This window comes from Oryx dammah, unplaced genomic scaffold (genome assembly GCF_014754425.2).
Source record: "Oryx dammah isolate SB20612 unplaced genomic scaffold, SCBI_Odam_1.1 HiC_scaffold_15, whole genome shotgun sequence".
Lineage (NCBI taxonomy): Eukaryota > Metazoa > Chordata > Mammalia > Artiodactyla > Bovidae > Oryx > Oryx dammah.
The window spans coordinates 48,677,979-48,678,727 of record NW_024070199.1 but is presented as its reverse complement, the minus strand read 5'-3'; the positions used below and the strand labels follow the sequence as shown (position 1 = coordinate 48,678,727).

The following is a 749-nucleotide window of genomic DNA, read 5'->3' as shown; positions in this document are numbered from 1 at the left end:
TGTGGGTGTGGTGGTCTCTGTCAGTATTGCGGCTGTGGGTATGGTGGTTTCCATCAGTGATGCAGTTGTGGGTGTGGTGGTCTCTGTTAGTGATGGGGCTGTGGGTATGGTGGTCTCTGTCAGTGGTGGGGCTGTGGGTGTGGTGGTCCCTGTGGTGGTGGTCAGTGGTGTGACTGTGGGTGTGGTAGTCTCTGTCAGTGGTGGGGCTGTGGGTGTGGTGGTCTCTGTCAGTGGTGGGGTTGTGGGTGTGGTGGTGGTTGTGAGTGGTGGGGCTGTGAGTGTGGTGGTCTTTGTCTGTGGTGTGACTGTGGTGGTCTTTGTCACTGGTGTGGGTGTGTATGTGGTGGTCTCTGTCAGTCGGGTGGCTGTGGGTGTGGTGTTCTCTGTTATGGTCTCTGTTAGTGGTATTACTGTGGGTGTGGTGGTTTCTGTTCTGGTGGTTGTCAGTGGTATGGTTGTGGCTGTGGTGGTCTTTGTCAGTGGTGTGGCTGTGGGTGTGGTAGTCTCTGTCACTGGTGGGGCTGTGCGTGTGGTGGTCTCTGTCAGTGGTGGGGCTGTGCGTGTGATGGTCTCTGTCAGTGGTGGGGTTGTGGGTGTGGTAGTCTGTGTCAGTTGTGGGGTTGTGGGTGTGGTGGTCCCTGTGGTGGTGGTTGTCAGTGGTGTGACTATGGGTGTGGTGGTCTCTGTCAGTGGTAGGGTTGTGGGTGTGGTGGTCCCTGTGGTGGTGGTTGTCAGTGGTGGGGCTGTGG

At 57.3% G+C, this 749-nt stretch overlaps 1 protein-coding gene across 1 annotated transcript in view; it reads right to left on the bottom strand.

Annotated features, from left to right (window-relative positions):
* The window catches only part of MUC6 (mucin 6, oligomeric mucus/gel-forming), a 25,235-nt gene that overhangs the window by 4,138 nt on the left and 20,348 nt on the right, over positions 1-749 (bottom strand). The window contains exons 29-31 of the mRNA XM_040255230.1: positions 528-743; positions 407-428; positions 105-235 (exon numbers count right to left, since the gene is read on the bottom strand). Of these exons, the coding sequence (XP_040111164.1) occupies positions 105-235; positions 407-428; positions 528-743 (369 nt within the window). The remainder of the gene's footprint in view (positions 1-104; positions 236-406; positions 429-527; positions 744-749) is intronic.